The sequence below is a fragment of the Maniola jurtina genome, chromosome Z, assembly GCF_905333055.1.
Source record: "Maniola jurtina chromosome Z, ilManJurt1.1, whole genome shotgun sequence".
In the NCBI taxonomy this organism is placed as follows: domain Eukaryota; kingdom Metazoa; phylum Arthropoda; class Insecta; order Lepidoptera; family Nymphalidae; genus Maniola; species Maniola jurtina.
Window position 1 is genome coordinate 5,517,074 of NC_060058.1, and position 18,374 is coordinate 5,535,447.

The window sequence follows — 18,374 nt, forward strand, 5'->3', positions numbered from 1 at the left end:
AAGGATCTTTTGGCACGTGGCCAAAATCCTTAGGGTTCCATACCTCAAAAGGAAAAAAGGAGCCCTTTAGGATCACTTCGTTGTCTGTCTGTCTGTTGTCTATCAAGAAACCTACAGGGTACTTCCTGTTGACCTAGGTCCTAGAATCATGAAATTTGGCAGGCGTCTTCATAGGCAAATATGGTGCCAATGACTTGGACAGACAGGGGAGCCAACATAACGCCATAGGAACTATGCGTTGAAACGATCTACCTATACAACCAAGTGATTACCTACTCTTTGTATACAACTACCCCCTTGTCAATGTCATCAAGTGCCAAAGACCTTCCTTGTCGCTTATTCGCTTATAATATCGTGTGAATACGGAGAACGGAGAATACTATTGTGTTATTGTAATAAAATTTAATAGTGACTGCAAGTTAGTAGTTACTGTATCTAATGTAAATGAGTACCTATTTCAGTGATTTGATTAGTGATATATTCTAAGTTATGACCATGGTTATGACGTATCGAATTGTAAGCAGCAGTAATTGCAAATCCATTCAATAGTTAGTCGGTTTTATTGGACCCAGCCCGGCACTAGGCAGTGGTGATCGCTGTTCGAACAGCGTTGTTTATGTTGTATAAGTGTAATGCTAAAAATGTACGGGTGGCAGCTAATCCTTTTGATTATTACCTTTTGGGCTAACTTTGTGAGAGCTGCGGTCATTCCTGGTAACGACGATGTCGATGAACAAGGACTCTACAGTAAGTCGGACCATGTCACTATATTAACAAGTAAAAATTTTGACAGAAAAATTTATGGGCAACAAAATGCTTTTTTACTGCAATTTTACAACAGTTACTGTGGCCACTGTAGAGCATTTGCACCAAAATTCAAAAGCTTGGCAGCGGAATTGGAACCCTGGAAAAACATAGTTAAACTTGCAGTCATTGATTGTTCTATTGAGGAAAACAATGAGATATGCAGGCAATTTGAAGTCATGGCTTATCCTTCCCTTCGTTACTTACATGAAAACTATGTAAAGAGCAATGCTAATGTGGGCGACAAATTTCGATCTACTGATAGTGCAGAGAAGCTAAAAATCCAGTTAATAAATAAAATGCAAAATGAACAAACAATGGGACGCTTATCCTTTGCTCCACCTCTTAATATTGTCTCTTATGTAAAACTAACAGATACTCTCAGCAAAATTCCAAAAGATGTAATTTACACCTTCCTTATATTTGAGAATGATAATTCAACTATTGGTTCAGAATTAAGTCTGGACATGAATGATTATGAGCATATCAAAGTGAAGAGGGTGTATGAGACCAGTGAATTGGCTGATGTCATAGGAGTGAAAAGCTTTCCTGGTCTGGTTGCGGTGGGAGCAAATATGGAAGCTACCTTACTTAGTCCAAAAACTTCAACTAAACAGGACTTCCTAAAGGCAATAAATACATTTTTAAGGTTAAAGAACTATAAATTCCCTTTGAGAGATATTGACCGTGCAGAAAGCAGAAACAGTATTGAACACAGTGGAATGCATCTACAAGACACTAACATAGTTTATTATAGTGATTTAGAAAAGACACTAAAGACAAGTTTACACACAGAAATTACTAGGCACAAAGCTTTAAGTAATGAATCCTTACAAGCCCTTATAGAATATTTAAATGTCTTAATAATAGCTTATCCATTTAGAGGAAACCTAAAAGAATATATAGTAGACTTGCGAGATAATCTTAATAGTAAGAGTCAATGGAGTGGAAGTGAGGTGTATGATTTAGTGATTGCACTGGAAGCAACACATGCCCCTGTGTTTGCCCCTGATCTAGATTATGTAAGGTGTAAAGGAAGTAGGCCAGGTTATAGAGGATATTCTTGTGGTCTGTGGACTTTATTTCACACACTCACAGTGAATGCTGCTCAAAAACCAGGCAATGATGGCCCAAGAGTTTTGAGAGCTATGCATGGTTATGTAAAACATTTCTTTGGCTGTACTGAATGTTCTGAACACTTTCAAGCTATGGCTGCCAGAAATAGAATATTTGATGTGAAAGATAATGATAAAGCAGTACTCTGGCTGTGGATTTCACACAATGAAGTCAACTTGAGACTTGCTGGCGATGTAACTGAAGACCCAGAACATCCTAAATTACAATTCCCAAGTGTCACACAGTGCCGTGAATGTAGACAAGATAGGGGAGCTTGGAACTTGCCTGCAGTGTATGACTATTTGCAAAGAATCTATGGTGCCAACAATATTCAAGATGTCAGGAGGGGCAGGTCTGCATCGAGCCTGTCTAGCCCACTCTCCAACTTGGACATTGGAATGTTAAGCTTCCTGTACATATTTTCTTTTATTATGCTTATTTTAGTTATAAAGTATTTTATTACTAGACACTTACTTAGAAAACGCAGGTACAAATACGCTTGGGGTAAAGTATAACAAATAGTTTTTCTACATACTAAACAATTTTGAAATATTTTGTACATAACAGGGATTAATTTTTACTGCTAATCTCACAATAAGTACTACCCAATTGTTATAAGAAATGAGGAGCCAGTTATTTTTATAGTCATAATATCCAGTCTCACAAATTAAAAAAATATTATGAGAATACTTAATCTAAAAAAAAATATCTTTTCAATGTAATGAGTTCTAAAGTGGTAGTTTTTAATGTTTAAACTATTGTGAGTGATTTCCATTCTAACTCTACCTTATGTTTGTTTAGACATGCCCCTGAGCAGATTTTACTTATAAATCACTATTAAGCATACTCATTAATGCCAAGTTTTATAAAGCATAATCTGATAGCATTGACCTCACTTGCCAAATAGTTATATTAATAAATATTATATTCGTCAAAGGTGCCTGTGTGTACCACTTTGTACTGATGAATTGTGAACTGAACTGATCTTGATGAGCAATGAGCATATTTTATAAATGCTTCCGCATCACACTTCCTCATCACACTTCCTCATCTACAGATACTTAGTTGCTTTTTACCTTGCGAAAATATCTTAGGTTCAAATCTATAGAACACACTTTGACTTTGCTTAGATTTATTGAAGTTTCGGTTAAAATGTGACAGATTTATGCCAGCGATATAACACTGTCTCGTTTTAACAGTGTCTATAGATCTCAGTCTCCCCCAGGAAATCAAAAATTCCAAGAATGCCTTGGGCACTGATTGCTAAATTAAATTGAAGCCATGTCAGTCAGGGGTACAGACTATAGACAGTTATGTTATCTACTTGTATCATCTTGTTTAAATAACTGGTTCCAAATCTTTTAATGTTGTGTTATTTGATGTTGTCATATAATTTTTGTTGTGTTGTTCTTTAAACATACCTTTCAATAATAATAATCTTTAATGAACTAAACTATCCCACAATTTTTATTAGTTATTGTCAGAAATCGAACCTCTTACAAAATATTAGGCAGGCGTTTAAGATGTTTCCATTTTCTATAGAGAGTTGTACTGTAATATCGTACCTACTTTTTTCAAAAAATTGAGATAGGTAAGTATAAATATCTCACCAAATTAATTATTTGTTTACATACTAGATTATGTCCGCAACTTCGTCCGTATTGATATTGCTAATTGAAAAATCCCATAGGAATTGCTAGATATACCTACTTTTTTATCTATTTCCTCCACAGGATGCAATCTATCTCTGTATTAAACAAGTGTAAATTAAAAATTTATAACACAAGTGAAGGTTACAGTTACTAGAAACAAGATGATAACTTTCAATCGGCTGAACCGATTTTCTTGGCTTATAGCTAAAACACTCTCGATCAAGCCACCTTTCAAACAAAAAAAACTATATTAAAATCGGTTTATTAGTTTAAGAGCTACGATGCCACAGACAGATACACAGATACACACGTCAAACTTATAACACTTTTTGGGTGGGGGGGTTAATTACGTCAAAACTGATTGAACAGATGGGCCGTCAAAGTGATAACTAGAAGACAGACACATTTTCGCAATTATAAGTTAGTGGATAATTTAATAGCCATGGATTTAGCAAGAAACAGTTAAAAATTATTTTGCTATAATCCGCCAACAGAAAAAATCTGTATGGTCAAACATGCAGTTACAAGCTAAGCACCGCTTACCTCCCCTAGCTTGTAACTGCATGTTTGACCATACAGATATTTTTCTGTTGGCGGATTATAGCAAAATAATTTTTAACTGTTTCTTGCTAAACATGAACTTCCGCAAAGTAACGCCTGATTCTATCCAATAGCCATGGATTTAGTTATGTTGCAGGTATATTGTCAAAGCCGATTGATATATTACAATCTCACTAGTGATATTATAATTAAACGGTAGATTGTTAATCGACTTCATTTCTTATGATTTAACAGTCTGGTTTTAGTGTTATTATAATATCACGGGGACACTACAGTGATATTGTAAAGCAATCATATTTGCACAGTTTCACTGGTCTTTAGATAAGAAAATCGGTTCAGCCGTTTGAAAGTTATCAGCTCTTTTCTAGTTACTGTAACCTTCACTTGTCGGGGGTGTTATAAATTTTTGATTTACACTTGTAATTTTATACAACTATGTATTACAATAATTAAAAAATAATAAATGAATTATAATGTCTAATAAAAAGAATTCTAATGTCAAGGAAAAGAGATTATTGCAACAAGAATACACAATTCAATGATGTGGTAGGTACGCCTGTTCCACTGAGAATTCTTGTAAGGTCCGCAACTTTATAACAATAAAATACTATATACCTATTTTATAACTACTTCATCATTACATTAATTAAAAAAATTACAAAAAACCGGTACAAGTATTTAAATACATACTTATAAATCTAAAACTCCTAGTAATTTAATTCTGTAAGTCCAGTTAATTTATAAAACTTCTAGGGCAGAAATATAATAATAAAGTTATTTTTAGAACATTCCTCATTACTTGATTATATTTTTTTCCCCCAAAATTACTATTACAATATTAAGTAAGTTATCAGATAAAATATGTATAGTAATAATAGATGGCTGGAATATAAGTCTGATCTTTTAAGCATCTCTTTAAAATATACTTACTTTAAAATAATTATATTGATAGTTTAAAAAATAACAATATTATTAAGTACTAAGCTCATAAATAATGATTGATATAGATAAGTTGTAAGATATTAATGAACAGTCTGTGATATTATTTTATAACTAGCTGATGCCCGCAGCTTCGCCCGCGTGGATTTAGGTTTCTAAAAATCCCGTGGGAACTTTTGATTTCTCAGGACAATGTCGCAGTTTTTCTATCGATTAAAAAAAAATACGCAAATCGGTTCAGAAATCTCGGAGATTTCGGTGTACGTAGGTAGAAAAACACAACTCCCTTTTTGAAAGTCGGTTAAAAAAGTAGCCTAAAATCCCGTCAAAATCGGTACAGCCGTTCCGAAGATTAGCCTTTTCAAACAGACAGACAGACAGACAAAAATTTTAAAACGGGGTGATTCAGTTATGGTATCGTTCAAATAACCATATGAGCTTAATATGAGGTAGTTATTTCAAAATTACAGACAGACACTTCAATTTTATTTATTAAAGTATAGATATACGACACCATACACATATATCTACACCACTGCCACTTTAAATGCCATAAAAAAAATTGCTTGGTCAGAATTCGATACTTAACGATTTAGCAGTTTAAATTTTTTAAGTCGTCTTCTAAAATAGCCATAAAAATAGCAATAATTGGTCAAAATATTACTAACATACATCATGACACGTCATTGACATGCTGTTTCATTATTCGTAGCATAAGTAAAGTGTTTCCACACATTCGTATGTTAAAAACTTAATAAATATTAATAACATTGATAAATTAAGTATAAAAAAAATATAATTGTATATTCAAAACAATAAATTAAGTATTTTTTTCTAATTCATTCACACATTCATATTTAAAAACTAAACAAATTTTAAAACCATTGATAAAATAAAGTATAAAAAAAATATAATTGCACATCTAAAACAATAAAATAAGTATTTTTTTTCCAATTTGCCCTTAATTTGTTACGGTAATTAATAATAAATAGTAGGTGTAAAAAGAGCAACTGACTGACTGACATATCAACATACAGCTCAAACCTCTGTCTAGACTCTAGAAACTTGAGGTTTTTGTATAATATGAAGTTAGTTTTCTCTATAACATAGACCACGAATAAGAAAAGATTTTCAGATGTTCTGCTCGCGCAAAGCCGCTAGAGAGCCTGTAGGGTTAGATAATATCCAAATGAAACTCTAATTAATGATGTTTAGTTTTAAAAACATCTTCACCTTTTGAGATAGTTAATCGCATGGTCACAGCCCATTTGCCATCTGTATAGTACAAAGACTAATAAAAGGCTGTGGCCTTGACTACGCAATGAATGCGGCAAAAATATTATCTTCGTTGTCAGTCTTATAAGGTTATCACTTATTCAGGTTTTGAGACAGCTCTCTATTTTTTTTTAATATATGTAGATTAATTCGTGTACCTACCATACTAATTATGACATTTCTATACTTACCTACTTAATTAAAAAGTCAAAATTTAAAAACCCCCGACACAAAAACCTCTATAAGAAAACTAGGAAAGAGCTGATAACTTTCAAACGGCTGAACCGATTTTCTTCAATTATAGCTAACAACACTCTCGATCAAGCAACCTTTCAAACAAAAAAAAAAAACTAAATTTAAATCGGTTCATTCGTTTAGGAGCTACGATGCCACAGACAGATACACAGATACACACGTCAAACTTATAACACCCGTTTTTTGGGTCGCGGTTAAAAACAGCATCAAATAACCAACTTAAGAGACCTAAATTGGATGTAAGTAGGTACCTATTTAAGATTATTTAGGTTAAAGTAGTAATAAATAAAGACTACTTCATAATATCACTCGTGAATTACGACTTTTCGTATTAACCAGCGGTATTAACCTACTTTCAATTTAAATTGTTATTAGTTAGGTATTTGTAGGAGTAAGTAGGCAAAAAATATACTGTGGAATAAAATAAAACTGTCGTTTCGATCTCAGCTCAAAGATGTCTTCTTTTAATTTTATTAAACAAACTTCAACTTCCATTGTTTTCCATCTCCGAAACTTCAACAGATTACAACATTTTCATGTTACTTCCTAAATAAAAAATATTGATTTGACGTAGTTAAGGGGTTAACCCTGTCCCTTGCTCTCTTCTCTCTGGGCTGGTTTCCGCACTTAAGGGGCATGAGACCGGCCTGCCCGCGAAATTCGAATTTCAAAGGTCCAGTTTAAGAAATTAATTCTAGTATCGACTAATTTGTGAGAATAGTCGATACTAGGATTAATTTCTTAAACTGGACCCTTTCAAGTAAAGATTTTTATATAAACCTGTGAGAATGATACTACCATTGTCGCAATTAAAATACCATAAGCCTATGTTGTCGTATTAGTTCACAAATTGCGAAGAACCAAATTAAATTTGAATTTCGCGGGCAGGCCCGTCGCTTACACCTTAAACGTTTCCGTCTGTTGTGCGTTGTCCCTGCCCCTATCTCGAATCTATTGTCTTTTGAAATAAAACTATTATTAGTTACTGGCTAACCTCGATTCCGTCCGCAATACATTTGTAATTTATAGCCTATGTTACTTCTGGATAAAGTAGCTTTCTAATGGTGAAATATCTTATTAGAATCGGGTCTGTGGTTTCTCCTTATAATATTATTAGTAAAGATAAGTATGCCAAGTTGCGTTCAAATCCATTCAGTAGTTTCGGCGTGAAGCCCGCACAGACAGATAAAAAAAAACCGATCAATTGCGAGTCAGACTCGCGTACAGAGTTTCCTGCTTGGGTATTTTTTCTGACATTTTGCACGATAAATCAAAAACTAATATTCATAAAAGTAAATAAAAATCAGTTTTGATATGTACAAGTAAAACCCTTTTATACGATACCCCACTTGGTATAGTTATCTTACTTTGAAAATTAAAAATACTAATTACTTGTTCAAGTGTTTGTTGTTCACATTTTTTTGTGATGTAACCACAATTTTACGGTTTTCGGATTTTTTTCTTTACTTGTGCTATAAGACCTACCTACCCGCCAATTTTCATGATTCTAGGTCAACGGGAAGTACCCTATAGGTTTTCTTGACAGACACGACAGACGGACAGACAGACAGAAAACATAGTGATCTTATAAGGGTTCCGTTTTACCTGTTGAGGTACGAGACCCTAAAAAATACTGTTTTGGGCTCTATATCGATAATACTTCCATCGGTTAAGATTTTCAAAATATGTTTAATGTTAAGAAATCTTCCAGTTCTAATTTTATTATAAGTTTAGAATTTTTTGGTAGAGTTTTTTGGTTGGTCCTATCAAATTAGTTTATTTGAATATCAGTTAGGTACTTCATAAATTATATTTTGATATAAAATTATCAGTAGGCCGCTGAAATTGAATAGGTAGGTAGCTAAAATTTAAGTAGGATAGGTACCTTCACTTTTAGTCCAGTCATTTGGTAATTTGAGGTGGAAAGTTTTCCGGGAGTTATGCAAATTGGTGGTTTTATAGATTTCGATGTGCTCTTTCCGAATTTTTATTTTGCCACCTCGTACCTTTGCCGCTCGCGCCGCCATCTTGAAAAAATGGCGCCCAAAACAGTTTTTTCACGATAACTTCTTTCCCACTCATTTTACGATAAAGATGGCTATGTAACAATTAAACTAGAGACAATTTCCTACAATTTGTGTAGTCACCTTTTTTTGTAGACTCAATAGTTTCAGCGTACGAGCGCCACAAAGCCCACTCCAACACTCGTTTTGGCTAAATAACTCATTTCCGGGTAAATATACGAGCGGGTAAAGATACGAGGTGGCAAAATGGAAATTCGGAAAGAGCACATCGAAATCTATAAAACCACCAATTTGCAAAACTCCCGGAAAACATTCCTGATAAGCCCCTTTTTAAGCACGAAATTACTGGACTATTTATTTATTTATTAGAAAATATTTTTATAACTATTAGCTAATTAGTAACTTTACCAAGGGCGCTTAGTAAAGTTACTAATTAATACGGTTGCTTGCCTTAAGAACAGAATTGTTGACATATTTATAAAAGAGATGTTTTAAGTTATACAGTTATTTGTAAAAAGTTGTTTTTATTCGATTAAACTAATACATTTATCTTAATTCAAGCTGTTTGATTCACCGCCTGTGGAGAGACAATCTACTTTTGATCTAGGCTAAGGTCAGTTAAAATAGTCTTTTTATGCTTATTTGGTGGCGGGAGCTGCAATTTGCAAATTCGTTTGATCAAAATGAAATCCTCTTCCGTATCCAAAGGGTGAAAACGGAGTCCTATTAATATTACTCTGCTTTCTGTCTGTCCGCGTGTCACAGATCTCTAGCTCTATTCTTAAGCTTAATATTGTGTGCTTAAACAGTTTTTTTGCATTGAATCGCTTTTTACCCGTCTGCGGTGAAGCCCAAAGGAGGGTTATGTGTTTAATTTACTGCTTTAATTAAATTTAAAATAGTGCTTCTATAATAAAATTGCAATGCCTTTCATCAGTCTAGTTAATATTTTATATTTACGTTGTTTTGCAATGTAATAGGTACTTCCATTACTTGGTCTCTACGTCCTACTCATGTGTTGTAGCTTTTATAAATATGCACATAATATTATTTAACTGATTATTATCAAACATTTTGACCATTATATTTTTGGAATACAAAATAATATTAAAATTGATTTTAATCAGTCTAGCATATTAAAATAAACAATAAAATTGATTTTAATGTTAATTTTAATATCCTAGACTGAAAAAATGCAACTGAAATTAAAATTACAAAGATATGTTACTCGATAGTAATGGTTAAATTGATTATACACTAAGTGGTGTGTAGCGTATAAATTAATTCCGTTATGTACCTATCACAAGTAGGTACCTATTAGTAGTAGTAGTGAAATTGTAAAGTTGTTTACGTGTACTGTACATGCGAAAGAAGTGAAACTTCTTTGTATATATTCTTAACAGGGCTCTCTCCGTCACTCGCTTCATACAATCGTAGTTCCAATTTCATTTGAATATTAAGCAACCAAAGTCCATGAAATTTTGCAGACATATTCTAGAAACTAATATATGTGTCTGTGGTGTTTTAGATTTTTCTAAAAATATGTAGTTTAAAAACGGGATCGTGACATATTTCCCTGTAACACTGTAAATTACTAATAATATTTTGATTTTATATACTAATAATTATTATTATTAATATTTGCTTGTAATTTTTCAGGTACATGAACTCTTAAACCGTGATACGCAGAACAGTAGCCCAGTTTCTCCAAGAGGCCATATTTTATTCATTTTTATTTCTACACAAGATATTTTTTACATAAATAATAATTTATATCTTTTTATAGAAACTCATTAGTCCTATTGTATAAATGTGTATTTAGTGAATGAATGTAGAAAATATTTCTTTATCTGTGACTAATTAATTATTATTAGGACTTATTATCTTATTTCATAATATTACTGGATATTAATAAATAATTCACAATTAGTTACATATCTTTATTTATTTCTTGATTATAATAATATGCAGTGTTTAATTTTTTAAATGGGACACTAGGTATGGACTATGGGGAAATCCAAAGAGATACCGGCAAACTGTACCTATTAGGAAACTACATATATTTTTTTATGAAATTAATTTTGGTATACTGAGTCAATTTTTTGTTCTTGGTCAAAAATTTGGGTAAAACGCACCAACTTAGCTCCGACAAGTTAAGAGGGGCGTGTTCGGGACCGAGCCCCGGACCTCCGAATAGGAACTTCTAGGTTAGGTTAAGGCCCTATAATTCATCCAAGTAGGCAAGTAAGTATAGTACGCGACAGGTCGAAAAGTCAATCGGGGTGGGGACCCCCTGCGCTTACCCGGTGCGGGTGACGTACAGGTGATTGACATCTCGACCTGTCGCGCACTATAGGTACTTATCAAACAAGTGTAAATTAAAAATTTTCAACACCCCCGACAAATCATTTTCAGATAAGTAATTATGTATATTTAGGCAACGTCCATCTTGACAGCTTGACATTTGTCAATTGACACTTGAATATTATGAACCTAAGGGTTATCTAACCTTCTTTTCTACAAGAAAACTAGAAAATAGCTGATAACTTTTAAGCGGCTGAACCTATTTTTTTGGATTATAGCTAAGAACACTCTCGATCAAGCCACCTTTCAAACAAAAAAAACTAAATTAAAATCGGTTCATTCGTTTAGGCGCTACGATGCCACAGACAGATACACAGATACACAGACACACAGACACACAGATACACAGACACACAGATACACACGTCAAACTTATAACACCCCTCTTTTTGGGTCGGGGGTTAAAAATCTTGTTTCCTAAGACAGTTTTCTTGTATTACCTATGGTTTTGAATTTCCCTATACGGTCCCAGTCAAAAAACACTACTTAAACCTAATTTTGAAAAAAATTATTAATACTTTGGACAGGCCCCATGGGCAGCACAAATCGAAGCTCAGCAAGGCCTTGGCTCTACTAGAGATCTCAGAACTTTTTACCACTCACCACTGTGAGTTTTGGTCTTGTGCTCCCTGATCTTGCGAAGACTCAATGTGATTGGGGAACCCCAAATATGAAACGGCGTTAATCGAACGCAGCGTGTACCTACGTAATAAGTTCCGTTTAATAAATTATATGTATCTTCGAATTCCTACTCAATTTGCTGGAAAAAACGCAAATATAAATAAAACCACGCTTGAGTTAGAAATTTTATTGAATAAGTATGAATAAAAACCACGTTAATACACATACATTAATAAAAAGGTTTGTCCACACAAAAAAATAATTGTAACACCCTCAGTGCACATTACTTATTCGGAGTGCATTTTTACTAAGTATATTTTTGGCAAACTGTAATAAAATATCAGTACTTACTTTAAATTAAAAAAAAATGAAACTACTATCCTCGAATGATATCCGTGCCTCCAACTTCTATGATTATTGATTACAATGGATGGATGGTTAAATATAGACAATCAGTTAATTGGGAAGTGGTGAGCGACGCGAGCCGTCTCATAACTTAGATAAAGGAATAAAAACGAAATCAAAGTTGAGTAGGTGAAGCTGAATGAAGGAACGACAAAGCAAGTCTTTTGGCCCTTTTAAAAACATTTATATATTCACGACTTTAACGAGAAAATTCTCCATCGGTATCTGTAATTATCGTCCATGAATGGTGTCAATGTTTTGCCTATAGATGATCTGTTCATTACAGGCACAGATATCATCTTTGGATAGTGTCAATAACAGTACCGATAAAAATATACACAACTATTGTTTGCTGAGGATGGGCGTAGCCAGGGGCAGAAAGGTTCGGAGCATTCTTCAGGTTCATTCAAAGGTTCAGAGCTTCACAACCCACTCGTTTAACCACTGTCCATTATAATTTCAGCAGTCAAGGACTGTGAATCTTTTTCTGTAAAATGTTAACACAAACCTCACGTTCCCATGGCGACGCCCACGTCTATGTTTACGGCATACAAGATATATACCATAGAAGTTTACTCAGTCGTACAGAGCACATAATAAGGCGTTTCGTTTCTATTTTATTGCTAATCATAAGTCAATATCTGGAAGGTATTTCTTACAATGAATCCTACATACACGTACAATTTTTTCACAATACCTTAAACTTTGTTGTAATAAAAGAAGACCCTTATTCTCTATGATATTCAAATCAAATCTTGCACCAGACAATTAAATAAGTTTGTTAATTCCGAGAGTGGAAAATGAATAAATTAATGCTGCTATGTGAGGCATTAAATGCTAGGAAATAACTCGCTAATTGCTAGGTTTCACGCGTAATATTTCACTTATAACCGCAAAATTTTGACGCGGAATTTCAGTAACTTTTATCTAATGCAACTGCACTCTTTTACCAATTTTTAACCGACTTACAAAAAAGGCAGAGGTCCTCAATTTAGGCCCATTTTTTTAAATGTTTGTACAATCTCTGAGGAATCTCAGAGATTTCTGAATCGATTTGCAATTTTGTTAAATGTCCGCTTAGAATTTGTTGGGACTCTACCGCCGGATTTCCGCTAGGTTATTGATAAGCTATTAATTAAGGCAGTTCTTGTATGAAAAGAAAAAAAATGCTAAGTTAGTTTGCGAGTGAATGCACCAGTGCGTACTTGGAAATCGACGTGTAAGGCGGAAACAAACTATAAAACGTGTCCGTAAGCCGCGGATAACAGCTGCGACAGATAGGTGTGCACAGATATTAGGAACGTGGCTTGCGAGACCTCTCGGATGTCCGAGCGCTCAAGGTTACTCCGCGACTTATGCCCGACAATTTGCACAGTTCAGTGAACATTTTATTATCCAGATACCTGTTCGCAGCTGTCAGCCGTGTTTCCGTCTCTAAGGCCGCTTCACACCAATTGCGTACACGTGACACGTGCGTAGTGACGCGCGTAAACCCCTAACACACCGGGTTCGCGTACGTCCACGTTTTACGCAAGCGGTGTGCCATGTTTCATACAGCTTCGTACATTACATTACAACGCAATGGTACACGCTACTTCTACGCTTACCAACGCTTACGCAGCTTGTGTGAACGAGCTATTAAGCAGATATGATTTGAAATGTCATAGAGTATAGTGGTGCTACTTGACAATATTATCAAAAGGCTGTGGGTCTACTACCCGAATCAATGATTTTGGAACTCGTACATCAGTATACATAGACGATGAAAATTCATTATTGATTTCATAAATAAAATTTGCTTCTTCGTTAGTGAGTTCTATATCTTCTAAACTATTTTCAATTCGGTTTAACAGTAGGGCGTCAATTCGAAGTGCAAAAGTTTATTTATGAGACCATAAAAACGTGTGGTCCTAACTATAAGACAGTAGGTACTTTCGTTCTACTGCCACACCTATAAATCGGAGTTTGGTTGCGTGCTAAGGTGGGTCGAAACTTTTCGCAATAGAAGGGTAAAGGCTAAGCTTTATATTTCTTTACCATAGACACATAATGTATAAACATCGATACTAAAATATACATAATTTTATATTTACGTACCTATATAGTAGTATTCTCAATAGAATATTCATTTGAAACATCCATTTCTTACGGCTTTGAAAAATAGCTTACGACTAGTTGCACAAATACACCAGCTTACTACAATTTATAGGCGACAGAGTTTACAAAAAACTAATATATTTGTACTAAAATAAAATAACCATCATTCGGAACACACAGCACCTAAAACATTTAATCTAAAAACATGCTTTAGTACTGTATTGGACTCACTGAAGCGTACGTTGAATAATTCGACATAGTTATAGCCCTAAAAAAATATTGGAGCTGATTTTAAGAGGTACAAGTTTTTAGTCTCAAAAATTGTATTTTTACTCGTGTATACTATATTGGAGTGGTAAATACGTTTGAAATTCCTTAAGGGCGCGCTTACATTTAAACCAAAAAATGCGAGTTTTCGAGCTCCAAATTAACCATCATAGGAAAGACTTTCACATAATTGAATACGTGTTTAAAATAAATCAATCTTTCGTATTGACATTTAATGTATCATATTTAAAAAGACCATTTTGTTTATTGCGTGGCTATTTTGTTTATTAAGATTTTCCTATTGTGGTAAATTTAGCACTTGAAATCTTAATTTTTTTGATTTTTGTGAGAGCGCGGCCTTAACTATCTTCCCCAATTTGCAGGTTAAGGTATGTAAAAGAACAAAGCTAGACTAAAATCCAACACAGTGTAAAAGTAGGTAATTAGTATATAACTTACATTACAGTACATAGATAACTTAAATTGTTTAAAAAACTCGAATACAAATTTGTTAACATAATAATTATTATTATTATGGCAATAATATGACGTAAAATGATGTATAAATGGGCGGAGATGTGCCCCCCCCCTCCCTTCAGCGTTTTTTTTTTGAGAAAAACTAATAAAAATACGATTGTAACTTTTCATAAACGATGTGTTAATTGAAAATAACAATAAAAAATAAGAAAATAACTTCTATGATATACCTAACAATAGTTCAATTAATAATAATAATATATTACGAGCGAGAGAAAAGTATTGCTTAATACCTACAAAAAGGTTACATTTTAGAGAAAAGCAGAGCTTTCTTTAATTCAAGCACATACATAAAACGAAAATGCAAAATATTGTGTACCTTCTTGTGCACGTTTAGGTTGTTTTACTTTGAAAAAAAAATATTACAATAATTTCAGAAAAAGCTGAGATATATAGAATTTTGCGCGTGTTTTACTTGTAGCTTTTCCCTAACAATAAACTAATTAACAGTTTTTTGATAGACTACGATACAAGTAAGCCCTTGGCTGCAATCTCACCTGGTGGTAAGTGATGATGCAGTCTAAGACGGAAACGGGCTAACCTGGAAGGGGTACGGCAGTTTTATTAAACCTATACCCCTTTTTGTTTTTGTAACATCTTGATTTGGTTTCTACACGGCACGTACCGGAAAGCCAAATCGCTTGGCAGCACGGCTTTGCCGGTAGGGTGATATCTAGCCACGGCCGAAGCCTCCGACTAGACCAGACCAGAGATTTAGAAATTATTAAAATTCCAAATCCCTACTGGGAATCCAACCTGGTACCTCCCTCTAATAAGACCACAGCGCTTACCACTGCGCCAGGGAGGAAGTCGCGAATTGATTAAATTGTAAATATATTATAAGGATACAGCGATAGGCATTTCGATCGAAGACTGCGAAGAAGCATCGCGAATGATCTGTTACACTTAGAATATATCCCTCACTCCGCATGATCGCTAATCCTTGGTGGAAAAGCCTAAGGCGGAATGCGTTAAACTGGAAAGGCCAGATATACTATAGCTTATACAACTACATGGCATCTTTAAGCACGGCGACAAATGCAAGTAACTCAATCAAACTATTGAAATGCAATGAAATTAGTACTAAATATTAACCTGGTTTATGGTGAAACTCTGAACATAATAGAAATATAATGATTTCCAAGTTCAGAATCTAATGCGCTTATTTTCAGATATTTAAAAAAAATATTATGAATAAGCTGTTTTTTGAATGCAATGAATTTACATAGTTTTAATATTGTCGCTCTCGTACCTAACAATGGGTACAACTATACTTCAGCCAATCAAACCGTTTCTATATTTTCTATTTTAATAACGAATTTATGTGTATAACAAGGTAAAATGCATGAACCACATAAGCTCTACAACGCACATCAAAGCCACCGGGCGACTGGAGTCGCCTTTATTTCTTACTTTGCTTCATAGCAAAGGCACAGACGTTACCTCCGCTTAAGCAATTAAAATTCACCCCCAGATTATGTAAGAAAAACCGGCCAAGTGCGAGTCAGACTCGCGCACCGAGGGTTCCGTATACAGTCGTATTTTTTCGATATTTTGCAAAAACTATCATCCATAAAAATAAATAAAAATCTGTTTTAGAATATAAAGGTAAAGTCTTTTCATATGATACTCCACTTGGTTTATTAATCTTACTTTGAAAGTTGAAAATACTATTATTTGTCCATGAAAGCATATAATTTTTTTGGGTTGTAACCACAAAACAATTTTCGGATTTTCCCCTTAAGTGGGCTTTAAGACCAACCTATCTGCCAAATTTCATGATTCTAGGTCAACAAGAAGTACCCTATAGGTTTTTTGACAAACACGACAGACAGACAGCGAAGTGATCCTATAAGGGTTCCTTTTTTTTCTTTTGAGGTACGGAACCCTAAAAATGTATTCATCGTAATCGAAATCGACAGCAAATTCTGATACCACCTACCTCTAATATCTGTAGCTATGTCCTTTGCACAATTTTGGTTGCCTGGAAGAGATCGCTAGGTAGCGATAAGGCCGCCAAATTGTATCTACCTGCATATATTTTGTTGTGCTTTGTATGTGTTTTTCTGTACTAATTTTGTGGTTTACAATAAAAGTATATTCATTCATTTCTGCCCCTTGATTGGTTGAATTCGTTGTTCACATTTTTTCACAGTCAATGAAGAGGCAGAATTTACTAAAGATTACGATAAATCTGTCTTTCTTGCATAATCGGGGGGCACCCTCACTATGAATCACACATCTCTATAATATTGATAGATTTCGAATATAAAAACACTACGATGTAATATTAAAATTGACCTAAATCCTTGTTTTAGAGTTTATCAGTTCAGTTGACCCTTTTCTTTCGCAAAGACTCCGCTTGGGGCTTTGACTGCAGATGAATGGACGAACTCAATTTTAAAACTACGTCACTGATGGTACACTCGAAATCTATCAACGTAGTCCAGATGTGAATACTCGTAGTAACTCGCCACTGGCCTAATAATTGTTCTTAACAAAGGACTTTCTACCACTTGCTTCATATAAACGTAGTTTTATTTTCGTTTGAATATTAAGCAACCAAAGTCAATGAAATTTTGTAGATACGTTCTAGCAGCTAATATATGGTCTATGGTTTGCCAGATTTCCGTAAAAAAATTGTTTTAAAGTTAAATAGGTTTAAATGTTTGCCTTGAGCCAGTGTAACTTTTTTTTAAAAATTAAAAGGGAAACCACAGACACAGCTATTAGTTCCTAGAACGTTGAACTACATTATTGAGTTAGGCTGGGGGCACACCGGGCGTTGCAGCGCCGCACCGCAAAGATTTCACCGTATGAGCGGGCACACGAGCGGTGCGGCGCCGCAACGTTGTTATGTCGCAGCGGCGCCGTAGCAGCGTTCGTTTACACCTTATATGTATGTATTCGTAAACAACTGAGCGGTGCCGCTCCGACGTCGCAACGCATTCACCCCTCCCGCCTCGTCTTGGTGGTTGCAAGTCCGGTGCGGCACCGGAGCGCATCGTGTGACATGCCACAGATATTTCTATGTAAAACGACGCGGACGTAGCGACACCGCTCCGGCGCCGCACCGCCACCGCAACGCATCGTGTGCCCCCGCCCTTAGATTGGTTAGTATTCAAGTGAGAGCCAAACTACGTATGTTCGGAGCACATACGATTAAACAGTCGTCTTAAACTTATCTTACATAAGTGAAAGGTCTGCTCGATCTACGTCGGTATGTAGAGGCAGAGTGCTTTAACAAGATACAAAATAGCTGTTTCCGTTTATGATCTTTTGACTTTTGACAGAGTTTCTAGTGACATATAAATGCTAACACGACAGTTTTAACTCATTCGATACTTTATATACATATAAAAATACACAAACGATACAATTGACTACTTAGTTGATGTCAAAGTACCTATAAAATGCAATAAACACGCCCAAAATCATCACTAGGTAATATTCGCTA

General features: G+C 34.6%; 1 protein-coding gene across 3 annotated transcripts; it reads left to right on the plus strand.

Annotated features, from left to right (window-relative positions):
- The first annotated feature begins 316 nt into the window (after positions 1–316).
- Positions 317–10,549, plus strand: LOC123880530 (sulfhydryl oxidase 1). 3 transcript variants are annotated; one of them, XM_045928682.1, is made up of 3 exons: positions 317–2,332; positions 9,188–9,239; positions 10,286–10,549. In XM_045928682.1, the coding sequence occupies exons 1-2, from the start codon at positions 633–635 to the stop codon at positions 9,231–9,233; spliced, it is 1,746 nt and encodes a 581-aa protein (XP_045784638.1). In that variant the 5' UTR covers positions 317–632; the 3' UTR covers positions 9,234–9,239; positions 10,286–10,549. The 3 variants fall into 3 exon arrangements, with proteins under 3 accessions (XP_045784638.1, XP_045784639.1, XP_045784640.1); XM_045928683.1 differs by having other exon boundaries at positions 9,191–9,239; XM_045928684.1 differs by lacking the exon at positions 9,188–9,239.
- The last annotated feature ends 7,825 nt before the right edge of the window (positions 10,550–18,374 follow it).

What these genes read in the sequence shown, in the direction of transcription:
- LOC123880530 (XM_045928682.1), top strand. Translation starts at nt 633, where the DNA reads ATGCTAAAAATGTACGGGTGGCAGCTAATCCTTTTGATTATTACCTTT. An exon ending in ATTGGAATGTTAAGCTTCCT is followed by an intron (nt 2,333 to 9,187) that starts GTACATATTTTC and finishes TCTTAATTCAAG; the next exon opens with CTGTTTGATTCACCGCCTGT.